The sequence below is a fragment of the Siniperca chuatsi genome, linkage group LG1 (assembly GCF_020085105.1).
Source record: "Siniperca chuatsi isolate FFG_IHB_CAS linkage group LG1, ASM2008510v1, whole genome shotgun sequence".
NCBI classification, from domain to species: Eukaryota; Metazoa; Chordata; class Actinopteri; order Centrarchiformes; family Sinipercidae; genus Siniperca; species Siniperca chuatsi.
Genome location: NC_058042.1, coordinates 25,725,274 through 25,740,690, shown reverse-complemented (window position 1 = coordinate 25,740,690; position 15,417 = coordinate 25,725,274). Strand labels below are relative to the sequence as shown.

Sequence of the window (15,417 nt, the reverse complement as noted above, 5' to 3'; positions counted from 1 at the left end):
GTGTGATGCAGGGAGAGAGTGTCAAGAACACGGATGCATTGGTCCATGGCAGTGTGCTTAGTGACACATAATACTGGTACTGCACAATCTTCCCCTGACCCATTTTTGTGGGACACACGCTGAAGTCAATTTTCTGCACTGTTCATGCACGGAAGAAGAAGAAAAAAAATGTGAGAAATCTAAACATTTTGCAACTCACTTTGGTGGAAGCTGATACTTTCAAGCTTACCCTTTCAAATTTGAAGAGAAACACTTCAGAAAGAATGAGTTGGTAAGTTTTTTCTCTCCTATCTTCTTCACTGTTGCGCTTGGCTGCCTCGTCATCAATACAGGGGTCAGGTGCTGCCGGTACTCTCACTCAGAAACCAAGAACTGTGAATCCCTCTACAGAAGCCTCTAGGTAAATGACAAGTATAAGTATAAGTATAAGTATAAGGTTGGGGCCCCACCCCACACTCAGCACAATCCACAGAGAAAGTGTGGAAAAAGGAGTGTGGGAGTGAAAAAGGTCGAGAGATATGATTAGGCAGGAGAAGGAATTGGGGGAGGGCAGGAAGAAGAAGAGAGCACAAGTGAATGAGAGACAAAGCGAAGCTGGAATCCTTTTTCCTAGAAATTGGCTTTTGGGCTTCAATAGCACCCAATTAGCATGCTTGTTACAGGCAAACACCAGGAGCTAATTGGTCTGAGAGGAGAAAGCGGCGTGGCCCTGAAAGGAGAGAGCAGGAATCATTTGAAGGTTCGCGGCTCCAATAGCAGCATGTTGGGAGGCTATTTGGCAAACAGTTGTAAATAACATTTTGCTGCTGCAATTGCAAATATTATTTATACTTTCTTGCTGTCTTTATTGCCAGATGGTGTTACAAAAAAGAAAATTTGCCACAAAGTTTATAGGCAATCAAATAAAAGTATTTGGTCATCAGGACTTTCTTCTGTGATCAACAACTTACCTGTAGCTCACAAATTGTCTTGATGTAGAAATGTTAACGGATTGTTCATGAACTACTATTTGGCCCAAGTCTGTGTGTAAACGTCCCAGTAATTAATCATCATCATTCACAGGCATGACCTAACCTGTCCACATACAGTACCATGCTGCCCTACATCGGGGAATATGCTGAATGTGCACATAAACACAGCAGCACTATGAGCTCACCAAGGGCAAGAGGCTGAATCTCTGATTACATTTACTGTACAAACTGTAGCAGCAGGATCGGATGCACAGGACATCAAGAGCTCATTATGCTCTTTACATGCAATTAATCAGACAATGTAAACAAAGCTCGCTTGCAACAGATAGAGCCAGATTCCCTGGTGGCAATTCAAATGCGGTACACACAGTACAAGACTTAGTAAATAAAAGAATGTGAATTATGGAAAATTTAAGATTCACAGCCAATCTGGAAATGATGTAAGAGTTGTGGCTTCCTGCTGAGAACACAAACAAATATCTCTGCCTCCTCTCTGTCTCACTGTTAAGCCTATAGTCTCCTCCTTTTGTGAAATGCACACAGAGTGTTAACATGGAAATATCTGTACTGTGCAGAAAGACTGAGACAAATACGCTTTGTAACAATGATGGTATTACATGAAGGACGCACAAGTAGAAATACAACACCCTGACCGAGATGCTTATGTGGCTGAGAATGTACATGTTCTTTCAACCGTGATGATCTGGGATCAGTTCATGAAGAGAAGATCTTTACCAAGTAAGCAAAAATGTCTTGCTTAAAAATGTAATCCTAAACTTTTTAACTTGGTCTGATGTCTATGTCTCAACCAACCAAACTTCAGCAGACCCTAATGTAGCAGACAGACTGCAAAACTGGAAATGTGGGACAAGAAGTGGGAAGCTCTTATCACCTCTGCTCTGTGCCCAGTAGAAACCTACTTTCCTTTTGACAGATCCCAGAAGGAGAATAAGGCATACCATGCTCACAATGCTCTGGCGTTGTCAAAGCCAATTGGTCACCGAGACAACAGTTCATCTTAAACCATATGTTTTAAGATGAAATGTATGTTTTAAGTACCGGCCCCGTCTGTAGGCTCTATTTGAAGAAGCCTTTGCAAAATGCCATAGTGAACTTGGGAGTTAAATAAGTGAAATCCAGCATTCTCTGTGCTCCAGAGCTTTGTCATACATTGACTTTTAGGTCTGAGTGTAGAAGTCATACAAGAACTTCCTGGTAATGTGGATAGAATGCATAGTTTGGATTTCTCCAAATGTAACTTCATCCACATATAGGGAAAAGGATAAACATGCTGAAATGGCTTGATGACTGTCAGAGCTCTTTTAAAGTTAACACAATCTAATTTGCATTTAACCTCATATGACATGTGCAGCTGCTATTGCAAATGTTATTTACCTTTGTCAAATAAATTTTTCAGGCAGAGTTTGCATTATTTTGTTCACCCAAAATTTTATTTTAATTTTGTTTCATGTATCATCTTGAGAAAGAAAGACTTGATTTTTTTTTTTTTTTAATGCCAGATGTCTCATTGCAACAAAATTGTATTTTGGTTGCCAGACAATTACACAGCCACAACCGGACTGCACAATCATGTCTGCAACGCTGTGTGGAGAAGCCACTGAAAGGGCAGCATTATATGACAGAACATCTGAAACCATCAGGCCTTGACAATGACAATGAGGCTTGTCCAGAAGTGTCACCTCTCTCGGTCTTTGTCTGTCTCTGTCGCCTTCCAACTCTCCTTGTTTTCTCTCTCTCTCTCTCTCTCTCTCTCTCTCTCTGTCTCATACACGCATCAACTCACACACACACACAGAAAGACAGAAGAACATCTTTATTAGCCCTCTGTATGCAGACTGTGCTCAGCCTGAGATTGCAGGACTGACCCCTCGCTGTGAGCTGTACAGGGGAAATGTTTACCCAAACCCCAGAGAACATGCCATTAACCTCTTTCTAGATAGAAGACAAACAAGAATGTCCCTCCATGAAGGCAATAAAGACAGGAACAGCTATCCAGGACCATCATGACAATCATCTCATTATGAAGCTGTGGGAGGCAGTAACGAACCAGGAAGCACGGTCTCTCAGGGACACTTTCGCCGTAGTGTACCGGTGTGTCTAACATTCAGTGAGGTACCTATGAAATTCACTGAAGTTCAAACAACTGATTAACCCAACAGTGAGGAAAAACAGAAAGCCTCCATCAACCACCTCTGCCACCCCTTTTCAAACCAATCCCTGTACTTCCTGTGTCTTTCCCTTCCTTCTGTCTCTCTGTACCTCTCTCCCTCCCTGGAGATTTAGATGGATATCCTGAGGCTCTGATTAAAGCCCCAACCTGGGAGGGTGTCTTGGTATGTGGTGAAAGGAAATAGGGGGTGGAGGGGGCAGTGAGGAGCCTGGGTACTAGAGCAGCTTCTCCTTCTTAGGGACCCACGGGTGTAATTCAATCACACCTCTATAATTCCCCTGATGTGAGAGTCGAATCCCCCTCACACACATCAAGTACAGATAGACACCACAAGCTTACATTCATGCCAGATTGAGGGTCTCCTCCTGGGTGGGCTTAAGAGCCCACTACTGGGTACATTTTACCTGTGTCGTTTGAAGAGGCCATTATTTTAATTGAAAAAGTTACCCGCCTGCCAAAGGCAAACGATACAAGACGGGAGGGGGGTGGGGATGGGGGGGTGGTTGGGGTTACAGGGGAAAGAATTAAAACAAAAACACCAGATGGTGATATACATGGTAAAAATGATTGTTTATACTTACTGTTTGATTATATGTGATAATGAGAGTGGGATTCCTCACGGCAATTAGTTTCTGTGGCAGCCATATTGTGAGAGGACAGGAGAAGGACGGCACGGGCTGTTATGAAGGAGCGCTTATCAAATATCTCCGCCGGGGTGATTAGTGTAATAAGACACTGCAAGGTGAGATAGGCCACTCACACTCTTTTAGTATGTCTGCGTGTGTGTGCATGTGTGTGTGTGAGTGAGCAAAAAAGAATGTGTGTGAGAACCAAGAAAAAGAGTCTGAGAAAGTGTGAGTGACTCTTTCCATCTGTTTCCATCTCTGTGTGTGTCTGTGTGCCTGAATGTGTGTCGTAATGTATGCTGTGTCTCCATGTGTCTCGGCATGTGCGTGTATGTGTGTGTGTGCAAGTGTGATATAATTCCTATGTTAATGTAGGTCCCCATGCCAGGCTGGCTGCCCCAGGGGCTTTAGCCTATGACAGAGGGCAGATCGGGGGCACTTACCCCTGGCAGAGTCTTCTGTTCATGGAGGGCGCTCTGGGCCTTCAGTGCTGACTCTCTGGCACAATATGTTAGAAAGGCACATCCTACAGTATCGGGAGACAGGAGAGAGATAGGCTTATAGCACCAGAGAAAGGCTTCACAACTATACACCATCATTTATGATAAAAAGAAAAAAAGTGTTGAAGTGACAGATAATTTATGGCTACATTTAAAGATAGAGTACATTTATGGTATGCCATTGCTTTTAGGATTCTAAGTAGTGTTAACGACTTTATAGTGGTTTTCAAAACATGAAATCCAAAAAATCTATGTAATTATGATGATCTAGGGATTTCAGCATTCAGTACCCATCAAATACAATGTCTAAAATGTAAAAATACTGATTGTAAAAGGTAAGCACACAAGCCATATAGCAGATTAAAAAAGATAACTTTAGCTTTCTCCATCATGTAAGCCCATTTGGACTGCACAAAGTGAACTCTCAAACACAGATATTGATTTTCATTGGATAGCTCCACCATGAAAGTCCATTCTAAATGCATCATGTAAAGCCAGCGTAACACCTTTCCTTAGTTGTTTGTTCAGAGATTAAGCCTTCCCAAAAACCATATTGTAATCTTCCAAATGGACCCAGAGATTTGTGATTTCACTGAAGTAATTCCAATCTACACAAGCCATAATATAAGATTTACTGGAGTTTTACAAGCTATTGCCAAAAACATGTATTATATTAAAATGGAATTCATATACTCCGCTGACAATTGGAATGTGGCTCTCTGAAGTTAATAGCTCTGTTCCCTCAGAGAAAATAACAAGCTGGTTGAGAAATAAGATTCCAATTTTTTTTTCAAAACATGACAACCCCTTCAGATTAGATTCACTGAACTCATGCATATGTTCACAGTTTATGAGAATAAAATGTTTGTATTTTGTTGTTGTTGTTGTTTGTATCATCTAATTGTTGTTGTTGTTTATCCATTCAGTTTAATATAGTAAAAAGAATTATGCAAAATAAAACAGCAAAAATGTTCAACATACAGGTTTAAAAACTGGTGTGTTCCTGGAGGCTAAGTTTAGAGGGAGTGGTGATGGAAAAAATATGCGTACTGCTTTCTGATGATTGATCACTTTCCTAGTTATTGACCCAGGCACAGGAGGTAAAAGTCAAACAGTATGTATATTTTCTTTAGCTGTCAAGTAATTAAAATCCTCTGGTGATGAGTTGAAACTGTACCCTCACACATCTCTGGAGACTTTTCTTTAAGTTGGAAAATTCAGGAAAACAGAATGAATATGCATCAATAAATAAGTCCCTAACAAAAATGTGACAGCTTTCATTAAAGGGTGAGTGGCTGCTCTGTTACATGCTTGGCAGAGCTGACAGTGGGTGACCCCGTTCAGAAGAGGTTTTGCACTGTGCAGCATAATTTCCCATTACTACATGTCACACCTGCTGCCAAGGAGTCCCATGGGAGAAAAGACACACACACACACACACACACACACACACGCACACACACTCACACACACACTTACACTTACAGATGATACCTGGCGTGCAGCACATAGCACCCATCACCCCCGAAACCCAGCAACACACTCTGGCGCCTGGCCAAGAGACCTCCCTTTCACGACAACCTTCACCCACCTCCACAACTAGGCAGTTACTCAAGAGGAAAAATCACCTAAATGACACAGATGAAACAGCATGCCACACAGCAAAGCAGAAAAGTTTGGGAGCCTGGGGAAACACTCTTCATCCTTTGTGACATTACAAGACTGTGGGACATGAGCCGAGGCCCCCCGGGGGGGGCATGTGCTAGCAAAAGCTTCTGGGAATCATAGGCTGTTAGACACTCTTCTTCCACTGCCCTAACCTTTTTTGATATTTTTCACCTGCCGTTTTGCTGCATATTGCTCAGACGTTTAGAACACATCTTGAGAAGATTCCATCACATGATTTACTGTAGTATGAGTTTAATAATGTTCCTACCACAGATCAGTGTATTAACTCATGCAGCAGCGATGGTGTTTTTTCTCAACAAAGTTTACCAGTTAAGTTTTATTTGACCACTGTCCTTTGAGAAAAGTAGACTGCAAAAACATGAACTGCAAAAGGTGTCCATCTTAAAATGCCATTGAAACAAACACACTTTGGGGTGAAATAATTTTATAATTTCATAAAATATGTTCATTATTGTCTTTTTTACTTGTTCTCCTCACTTCAAAGTGTGTTTAGTTTCAATGATAGAAAGTAACTGAGTACATTTACACATTTTTACAAGTACTGTACTTGTATTTTGAGGTACTTCTAGTTTTTCCATTTTAAGATACTTGACACTTCTACTCCACTACATTTATTTTACAAGTAAAGTTACTAGTTACTTCAGATTAAGATTTTACAGAGAATTTTACATCAATTTATCAAATATGATGACTAAACTACCCAGTAGTTTATGAAGTAATTAAAATCAGTTCCACCTCAGCCAAATACATCAAATGAGTGCTTACATGAAAATGATCCAATAATATAATGCTGACAGGGGCCATTCTGCATAATGAGTACTTTTACTTTTGATACTTTAAGAGCATTTTATTACAAATACTTTAACCATAGGAACATTTTGAATGTAGAATCTTTAATTGTTAATGAGTGTTTTTATAGTGTGGTCCTTGATTAACTGATCTGAATATTTCTTCCACCACTGTCCAGTTTTTCCAGAAGCATGCTCCCCCCACTGCAGATGCTTCTTTAGGTTGCTTCAAGAAAAATAGCATTTGATACTATTACTTCAAATGACTTGTTAAACAGGGCTTTTGTGTGTAAAAGTCTAGCCTTTAATATTCAGGCCAGCTGCGTGGCTGCCTCTGCTTTCTTGAAAATCGGCAGGATTTTAGGAAAGCTTCATATCCAACAGTGTTGGCTCAGGGGACATCAAGCCCAAAGGAGTCAGTGGCTGAGAAAGCCAGTTGTGGAACAGATGAGCATTCAGCTTGGAGAACATGAGGAGAGGCAAAACGATACTGTTCGAGGGGAGGTAACAAGGATGAAGCAGCTGGTAGCAGGTTAGGGCTGTCAGCTTAAAATTTTAAGTTGACTAATTGGCATGGGATTACATTCATACTTGCAAGTTATCCCACATTGTTGTCACCTTGGTATTACATGGAATCATGCAAATGGCCCTTTCAAAAACATACTACTTTCATTGGTCTGTGATGATGCAGTCGGGTTTAGACTGTCTGCAACATTATCACAAAAAAAAACCTTTGACAAGACACAAAAGTAGACATGGAGATCACTGTGATGTATTACATAACTTATGGAACTGAAGCAAGTCTTTTGAGACTTTTAAGTCTTTAGCAGTAAAATAAAGTGCAGATTATTTGAGGTAAAAAGAATAAAACATGAAAAAACACCGGTTTGGTCATTTAATGCTTCAATGCTTCACATTGCTGTTATGGTACGGGTGCTTAAGATGTACAATATTCATTTTCAGCAAATAACTCAGATAACATTTTAAGCCTTCCTTTGTGAATTAAAGTTGGAATTAACCAAAGACTGGAGGAAATAAGTTACATTCATTAAATGGGAAGAAGAAGAGTAGGAGAACATGGATATGGTTATGAAAATGTTCAACAGCAGGACTGGTAGCTTCCTGTGATGAGCAGGTTAAGTGGGGTGAAAATAATACTTTGGTAATCAAAGACAATTTACCACACTATAATTTCAGTGATGGACAAAAGTTCAACAAATTATATTTAAGGCAAATGAAAAGTAAACCATGCAAACTAGTTCAAAGAGAAAGCAGGAAATGTGAAACGGGTCTTTGCGTTTGCTAGACACGTTTCGGGTAATTACTTAAAGAACCTTCCCCCCGTAATGCTTCTTCTAACAGTTTGTTTTTAAATGGAAATTAGTATGTGCTCACAACTGCATGCATCCAGGCATTAAGAGTAAATTGTGCTTTTTTAAGGCATCAAATACCTGTAATTGAAATAACTCCAGAACAAATTTATATAAAATTTCAATTTATTAGCAGTGAATTCATGAATCATGAGCAATTTGCTCTCCTTCAGTCTCCTCACATGTCTGAACCAAGAATGTTCATTAAAGTGGGAAAAGAATGCAAATTAATTTCCAAAAAAATTATGTAAAACAACTAGATGCTGCTGAATGTGACAGCCTGACCCTCTCATGGGTACTGAGACAAATACAATGTGAGGTTTCATCCACCGCTCCATGTTTCTGCGTTAACCACACTATTACCTGCAGAGCCTCTTTCCATCTTTCAATCACTCCATCCATCTACATTCGGAGCGGAGCTGTTCAGAGCAGTTAGCTGTCTGGTTCACACACAGCCCCCTTTCTAATGATCAAAGAGGTCATCTGTAGACTTAAGCTACACCTGTCACTCAGCTCACACAAAGTGTCAATCACTGTCCAGCGCTTCCTCTACAACACTCATACTGTAGATAAAACCCAATACAAGCATGGATCTGTAACTCCTAGTGGCCGTTACTAAATTGTTTTTTTTTAAGGCAACAGAATTGAATTTCACAGAAAACCACAAAACTGTCAACAACTTGAAAAGACACCTTCAAGGATTTGTTGTTACATTCTATGAGTCATTTAAAATTAGATATCAGTGCCCTAGAGTGGTTTCATTTTGACATTTTAATACCTAAGAGGGGTTTTTATGTCAATTTGGCAGGCTATTTATAGCCAATTACACTGCATGGACCTACCGAGGAGAGGAGAATGGATGAGGATATTTAACAACTCTTTGTATCTCTTCCTCCTGGCTGTGTGGTGCAGCTCAGAGTCCCTCCTCTCAGCATCAGAGACGGATTGATAGATAACGCTACTCAAGCAAAAGATTTGCCCCCCACTAACATTCAGCATGTCTGAACAATGCATGCGTTCTGGCAGTGACACTAAGTATTATGATAATGTAGTGCTCAGCGAAATGATGGATGTTAAACAGCACGACCTGGCTGCACCACACACTGACGAGCACCATGCCCGGCAATACTGTCAAGTCATCCCATGCGCTATATAAGGCTCCCTGACGACACAAAAACTACCAAACCGACATTAAAGGCAACAGTGTCTCACAACTACGAGGCAGGATATAATCATCTGTTAAAAGAAACTGATGAAAAAATGCCTTCTGAATAGACATCAGTATACTGCTACACTAATATCCTGATATGCACAGGAAAATATAAAATTCCCCAGATATTCAGACAAGTCTCTGGAGATACCCTAAATGCCCAGAGTAAGAATTCACAAAATATCTGTTCAAACTGATGCAGTACAATCCACATGAATTAGTCATGAGCAAACATGACATATTTTGATCTGCCCTTAAATCCGTAATTATGGTGCAATTCTGTGTCACAGGACTCAGGCTGTGAAAAAAAGGTAGTGCTGCAAATCATCCATTAGGTACGGTTTACTAACTGATGCCAAGAGCCATATACATCATCTATCCGAAACAAATCAAATCTTTCTCAACCACAAACTAAGCTCAAAGAGGGATTTCAAAGTAGTAGTCAAACTAAATTTATGGCACTGCACTAAATCTATGAACTTTATGTTTTTAGTGATCATGGTGCCAAGCTGATTATATACTCCCCCACCCTACTGTTGCTCTGCTGTGAAAAATATTTGCGTTACTGTTTATGATAAAAATGAACATAAACCACTGCGCAATACATATACAGTGGACAAAAGATTATTGCAAAACCTATATTGTATCGAGGCGGAGGAAATGACTCAAGCTCTATACTACTACATTGTTGATGATAGTTACACAGTTGTGTCTGTGGCTTAATCTACACACTTGTCTGTGGAGATTAAGCCCATTGATCCAGGCAGTACAACATCAGGTTGAAATTAAACTATCCACTGGACTGTTAGTTGTAGAGATGTGTGAAGTAGTGAAGATGTTTCAACACTCAGCCGAGGGATTTCTACTGGGTGGCAGTAAGTCTGAGGATGCCATGTGACCCTAACATCTACCCTCATGTGACATCATGATGTGAACAACCCAGAGAGGTTAAAATGTCCAGACCTCACCACCAACCAGTAGAAATGATGAAAACTCTTAGATGAGTACTTCTTCAATATCTTCAACTATAAAACTACAGTCCAATGGATAATTTAATTTCAGCCCAGTTTTATAACACTATAACTACAGTAGGTGTGTTTTTGTCCAATCTGTGTTTTGGACAACATGATGTATTACTGTATTAGTGTGATGGACCACCAGCAAACTGAAAATCATCTCACTGTGTAAAGAAAATTCTTTAAACCTGTAATAACTTTTTTTTATTTGGCCCTTGGCAGCAACGGAAAACAAACTGTGAACACAGCAAGGACATAGTATCACCCTTAAAGTTGATTTGGCAAACGTGTTAGCTAACAGTTTATTTACACATCTGGCAGACACAGAGTAGTAGCGTTAGCGTTCATTTGGAGTCACATTTCTGGTCACCTTCAGATCTGTTTTTAGTCTTGATTATCTACTAAGGAAAATGTATGGATCTTTAGCTGCTAAAAGCTCCAATACGTTCAGCAGCTAGTCACTAACTTTATCTGTAGGTTGCTTCCTGCTGGACAGGTGAGAGCAGTGAGAGTGAAGCTAAACAGTAAAGATGTGGGTCAGAGAACCAAAACAATGAGCTGGAAGATGCTACAAGGCTCCGTAGTGCTGAGGGGGACTGCAGAGTCAGGTGATAATTCTCTGTGGGTTCATCACTATGCGCGATCCCTTTAACAAACAAATAGTCATCTGATCCATTGTTAATATAAAAATTATTATAGTTGTAAACTATTTAATTGACATCCCAGAATGCTGAAGCAGTTAAGTACCTTTGATTTCTGAGATACCTACATGCTGAATAAACTCAATAGAACCTTTAACCCTGAGGAACACAAATATAAACTTCACTATCAAATTTAGGTTTCATATCCCAATTCATTTCAGCAGGTAAACGAGGAGGAAAATGCCTTAAAGCAAGACCCAGTTTTATATTATTATTATTATTATTATTATTATTATTATTATTATTATTGTATTTTGTTCACTCGCTTTTTAAAAAAGCACTTATGTACGACTTGGTACTTCGACATGCATTGTTTCTGAAACAATTAAATTTCACATTGATGAAGCCTGTGCGATACGGGTAAAGCTCCGGACAATAGCCAGTAAGTGGGCCTTGAGATGGCATTGTTGGTCACATTAAATCACAATATAATTTAAAAGTTAGAAGTCTGATTACATAGAAGACGTTGTACTGACCTTAGTGTGTTGTTTACAACAGAATTCAGTTTGAACAAACTTGTGCAGCATTTAGAAGGACTTTTACAGTTGAGTAATTAATTTTACCTTCAACTCCCCTATAAATGCTTTTCTCAGTTTCAGAATAGGCTTTCAGTCATTGTTTTAAACTGCTCTCCTTGAGTGACACAGCTGATGATACACTATACCTACTTGTGTTTTCTTAACGACACTAATCCCATTTTCTTACTCCAGTACTTTCTTGCTTCAGTCTACACGTATCACACATCGTCGCAGCAGGAGGCATGAACATGGTTTAGGTGAGTGGCCAATAAGAAAAACTCATCCATATAATGCATTGGTGAAATCTTATTAAAAGTGCTCGCTTGTGTTCCCAAAGTGACTTTGAATGTCGTGCAGAATGAAGTGGGCATAACGCATACATCAGACTGGCCTTGGTGGAGGATGATTTGAACGGGCATACAGTCTGGCTTTGGAACAGGATTATCCTTCCCGAGGCAACCATCCTCCAGATTGTTGACATTCAGGGATGGTCGAGGACAGGCGTAAACAACACGAACATCAGAAATATTGTTTTAATCGATCACTGGGCTCCAAAGAGGAACACCGGAAAGAGGAGGAGCAGGTTGAGCACCAGCGACTGATGGCTGGAGGAACAGGTGGTGCATGGAGACCTTCAGGGCTGCACACACAAGAAAGCAATGCTGAGCCCACAGTCATTTCTCCCACTAGAGCGCTTGACTTGCGCTGATCAATAAGATCATGAACTGTAGCCACTGACTTACATATCATACATAATTTGCCTGCCTTGTGAACAGATTATTTTAACTGAGAGTGAACAGATTTTTTTCAATGCTAAATAAGTGCATATGTGAAGTGTTGGGTGTGTGTGTGTGTCCGTACTTGTGTGCGTGCATGATTTAAAATGATATCGTAATTTAAACATAATTAATAACGATTTACAAAATAGTATCAATCACAACCAGCAGTAGCAGTGTTGTAATAATAATGTTCGAGACAGCACTGTCCTTTAGCCGATAATAAACTGTAGGCTCCACACAGTCTGCTTATGATGACAGGGATAGGACTGCAAGCGTGACCTTATTTTGGATATATATTCCAATAAAATTATTTTTAAAACACTGCCAAATAAAGGCTTAAAATTTCTGAAATATTAATAATAATAACTTGATTATTAGATTTCACCTAAGCCACAAGATAAAACAATAATGGAAACACTACTGCAATTCAAAGCTTGTAATAAAAGATAGATAAACATCTAAATGCAAATAGGAAGAAAGCCACTGCCTTTCAAAATGTGGTTATTACAATTACATTAAACTGCTTATTCTACTATAGCTGTTTCTACAGTAAATGTATAAATATAATAAGAATACTTCTTATAGCAATAAGTTGTGTTTAAACCAGACTTGGACTTTTAATTCTGGACTTGGACAGGATTTTTTGTAACTAAAAGCCTTTCCAACCCTAACCGCCCTCTGGCATTCTATGTATTCAACTATCATTAGAATTGATCGATCCCTGCTTTCCCGTGGCCTCACTAAGTGAACTGAACCCGCTCGTTTTGGACAGTGAGGGGAACGGGGGCTGGGGGACAGAACAAGCGAGAAGACGCTGCATGCTGGATCTCAGCCTCTACTATTATCCTGCTTTGTACTTCCTGACTGCAACCCGCCCACGGAGCAGCATTACAATACCGCTGCCATGTAAATAGTATTTTCCACTGCTAATGACGTCCGAAAAGTAGGCAACATAATAGCCTGCTGAAAGGTCAAAGCAGCATGCCAGCACCACCTTAATCACCGATGCTGATTGCCTGATAATGGTTTGCATTTTCCACTCCCCTGAAAGCATTTATTTCTCTCTGACAATATGCAGCAAATGGACTCTGTGATGCAGAACTGCTGGGTTTTTTTGGTTGTTTTTTTTTTTTTTTTTTTTTTTTTTGTTGTTTTGTAGTTGTGAAGAAATCTTAGCAGCTGCAATAATAACACCGAGCGCTTGCCTGTCCCGCCCCCTTAACTGGGATGCTCAGCACATGATGGTCAATGTAAACACACAAAGGCGTTTTCAGCTGTAGTACTGGATTGGCTGGACTTGGTAACAATTAACCCTGCACTTGCAAGCCATTCACTTCCACGTGTTCTCCCTTTCACGCCTCATATAGCCTATATATGTGTGTGTGTGTTGTGTGTGTGTGTGTGTGTGTGTGTGTGTGTGTGTGTGTATGTGTGTGTGAAGGCTATACGGGGCTCCCACTCTGTCCCAAAACATCTGCAAATTAACACACTTTTCGTTCTCTCTGCCCTAAAACTGAATTGGGACGCTCTTGGATTTCTCTCTGTCTCTGTCCTTTTTAATTTCTAAAGGAATGCAAAAGTAAAGATACCAAAATAACCAACCTTTATGCATTCCCGTAAACCTGTCTTTCAGTACAGTGAGTTCGTATATCTTTCCGAATTCCTCAAACAGGGGTTTCAGGTCTTTTTCCTCCAGGTTTCTGGGAATCTGCCCGATGAAAAGCTTGATGGCGTCGTGGTCCTTCATTGGAATGGTGTTCTGGCCGATGGTAAGCCCGTTCATCCTGCCGGCGCTGTTCGTGGTGCTGAATCCATTCTCTTGCTGCACTCCGTTTGCAGTGACTGTAGCCATCTTTCCTCAATGGGCCGGCGAGTTGCTCTCTCTCTCTCTCTCTCTCTCTCTCTCTCTCTCTCTCTCTCTCTCTCTCTCTCCTACTCTCTCTCTCTGTAGTCAACTGCACAGTGCACACTCCCCCCCTCCGTTATATCGTCCTCTCTCCCCACTCCTCCCCCTGTTTTCCCTCTCTCTCCTCTTCCTTTACAGCCTAGCCCCCTTGTTTGGAATCAGCCTTATTTATTTTTTCTTATGCTTTATGTGTTTTCATTTTCTAAGTCCCCACCACCCACCCCCCCATTCAGCTGCCACTCTGCCCGTGACGTCAGCTCGTAATCTTATGAACAGACCCCGCCCACCATCGAATTTGCATAATGAGGCCAGGCCAATGATCGAGCAGGATGGCTGTGGGCCCCACAGGGCAGAGTAGAATGCAAACATTTGTGTAGAGTAAAAAGCTTGGGACATTAATACGGTGCAAAGGCAGCATTTGTGCTACTTCTCCTGTGTCTGGTCATTTAGTTTTGTTTCAGCAATGAGGTAAAATTGGGGTTGGTTTGGGGGAAAGAGTAGCTTGGTAAAGGCAGCTCATGTAATTGTAAAAACTGTAATGCTGTATATAAGTAGTGTAAAATATTTATTGAAAATACAGTGTCAAATCATAATTTAAAACGGTGGTGCTAAATAATGTATTCTTTATTTGTGCTGATATAAAAATTCAATTTCTTGTATACTGTAAAATGGAGGGTTTGCAGTATGTAGACCATGTTACTAAGGAGCCCTGTCCTCATAACACTTCTGGTCTGCTGGACCCAGGTGTGCTGCTGTTTTTTTTATCCTCTCAGGTAAATTATTGCATTCATCTGGCATACTGGGTATAAAAAAGTCCCTGTCAGATGTTTAGAAAGAAAACCAGCAGGTCTGTAAGTCCAGAGGACCAGTCATTAAAGACTGCTGTGAAGCCTTGCAGAAACATTCTCTAAAGCAGTGGTTCTCAATCCTGGTCTTCAGGAGTCAGGGCCCTGCCACGTTTCATTCTAACCATCTAACAGGGACTATTTTACACCTGGTGAATGCTACTAACTACCCAAGAGGGTAGAAAACTAACAGAGCTGTGAATCCTGAGGACAGAGAACCCCTGCTCTAAAGGTACTGTGCTCATGTTCTGTATATTTTTCATGGTATAGTTAAGAGCTCATGTTAAGTATAAATACCTAATAAGAT

The 15,417-nt window shown here is 40.4% G+C and overlaps 1 protein-coding gene across 11 annotated transcripts in view; it reads right to left on the bottom strand.

Moving 5' to 3' along the window:
- celf6 (CUGBP Elav-like family member 6) overlaps window positions 1-14,331 on the bottom strand; it is a 142,124-nt gene extending 127,793 nt beyond the window's left edge. For 7 of the 11 annotated variants that reach the window (XR_006378024.1, XM_044196171.1, XM_044196152.1 and 4 more), the window contains exons 1-2: window positions 13,962-14,330; window positions 4,232-4,314 (exon numbers count right to left, since the gene is read on the bottom strand). Coding sequence is in view for 10 of the 11 variants with exons in the window: in XM_044196171.1 (XP_044052106.1) it covers window positions 4,232-4,314; window positions 13,962-14,211 (333 nt within the window). In the remaining variant the exon portion in view is untranslated. Of the gene's footprint in view, window positions 1-4,231; window positions 4,315-13,961 lie in introns of all 11 variants that reach the window. The other 4 variants (XM_044196142.1, XM_044196178.1, XM_044196226.1 and 1 more) reach the window with 2 other exon arrangements.
- Between the last annotated feature and the right edge of the window lie 1,086 nt (window positions 14,332-15,417).